The following is a 2,005-nucleotide window of genomic DNA, read 5'->3' on the forward strand; positions in this document are numbered from 1 at the left end:
ATTGAAATCAAATTTTAACAAAAATAATTATAGTAAAAGTAAATAATTGTCCCAAATATGTTGCTAAAAATTAAATTTAAAAAAACAGGTGACATGTGAAAGCAATATGTAACAGAAAAGTGATTAGTTAGAAAATTGTTAGTTAATAAACTATAATAGTTAGTTACATACATTTCAAAGATATAATATACTTAATACAAATTATTTTCTTAATTGATAATTTTATTGATTGAATGATTGATGTTTTATCATTGTTATATGCACTATAAATTATACAATTATATTTTCTTTATACTACTTCCATACAATTTATTATTGCACGAAAATCATATTTACTACAATTGTTGCTATTATAAGAATAAAACTTTCATTTTAACTCTTATGTAATAATAAATCAGTCTATTCCAAAACTTAAATGCATTCTAGAAATTCATGTGACATAACCTCTTGTAATAAATTTAATGAGGAAACAGTACAATATTCATAGTTTGTTTCTTACTTCATAAATTCATTCTACTATTCTTTTACATTATCATACCGTTTAACTTATTATTATAAAATCTCCAATACATAAGAATAGTTAAATAACAAGTAAAAATGTACATCCACGAATTGAAGGTGCTGCCTGCAGTACAGTTTCATCGAAGTGGTAAAACCAAGAACTTCTAGATTTCGGAAAAATGGAGGTCATAGCTCGATCGAAATCGTGAATACGTCTTGTTTAACAAGAGTTAAATCGCGTGATTCTTTTGTGGGATAACTAATTTCTAATATACCTTTTTGATTCTTGGTATTTTATTTTCTTCATAACTTCGAAATCTAAAAAGTGAAAATCAATTTTTACGCTGTAAAATGCAGGAGAGACGGTACACCTTTATTGTACGCTTTTCTTGTTTCACTTTTAAATCTATAACTTTTATTGCATTTTCAAATATACTACATATTTAAAAAAATAGTTGTTATATTTAAAACAATATTCTTATATATAATATTTTAATTTTTTTAGTAATATCTTGAATCTTGCAATAGTATTTATGTCAATTTCTTTCCTCTATAAAATATCTAATTCTCCTACTTTTTTATAGACAATTATCATATTATATGATTTACAAATTGTATATATTTCTAATATTTTAGTATATGTGATAGTAATAAGTTTACATAATTTTACAATGCATTCATTCTTACAGTTATAACGAGATAATATGCTGGACGTATAGCACTCGTACAAAATGAAATCAATGAAATCAAAGACAAAACCGAAGAAGTCAAATGGAAAGTTTGGAAGAGTTAAATTCCCTTCCAAGGAAGTTACTCCTATAAACCCAGATTTATCACAATTACGTCCACCAATTGACATAAGTGTTTCAACCTTATATCGAGTGTGCAAAGTTTTAGAAAATGGCAGTGATGAAGTTAGATCTATTTTGGCATATGAATGTGATTTAGTATATGAATGTCGCATATGCAAAAGCCTCTTTAGAAGTTTGATGAATTTTATCTCTCACAAACGTATTTATTGTAAAGAAAAATTTGATATCACATTTGCTAGGAATTCTTCCAATGATTATGATATAGTATGTTCTACTTTATTACATTTTTAAACAAAGGCTAGATTATCAAAAGTACTTAATTTTATACCATAATTTAAAAATTACGAAATATTTCATGAATTCTAAATCAAATTTTATATTTCATAAAGTTAAAAATAACCCTTCAATATATATATTCTAATTAAAGTTGTAATTAGCCATATGTTGCAAGTAGAGGGTTTAATTCATTGCCTTATGATCTTTTGAGTTGTATCAGCTATTTGATGCTGCATTATTGTGTTAGCCGAAGAAAGGTGAAATAATATAGATAGTGATAGTCAAGTTCATTTCAGCATTAATGCTAAGAAATGAACTCTGTGTTAAACATGATCTTAATATCTGCATTCTGCAACCCACCTCTCTGTTATATACTAATTTACATTCTAATTTAAATTTAAATACTAATTTATATA

General features: G+C 25.3%; 1 protein-coding gene across 1 annotated transcript in view; it reads left to right on the forward strand.

Moving 5' to 3' along the window:
- The first annotated feature begins 1,241 nt into the window (after positions 1-1,241).
- LOC108571082 (zinc finger protein 800) overlaps positions 1,242-2,005 on the forward strand; it is a 4,484-nt gene continuing 3,720 nt past the window's right edge. Inside the window, exon 1 of the mRNA XM_017933053.1 lies at positions 1,242-1,577. Coding sequence (XP_017788542.1) covers positions 1,242-1,577 — 336 coding nt within the window. The remainder of the gene's footprint in view (positions 1,578-2,005) is intronic.

Source organism: Habropoda laboriosa, unplaced genomic scaffold (genome assembly GCF_001263275.1).
Source record: "Habropoda laboriosa isolate 0110345459 unplaced genomic scaffold, ASM126327v1 scaffold106, whole genome shotgun sequence".
In the NCBI taxonomy this organism is placed as follows: domain Eukaryota; kingdom Metazoa; phylum Arthropoda; class Insecta; order Hymenoptera; family Apidae; genus Habropoda; species Habropoda laboriosa.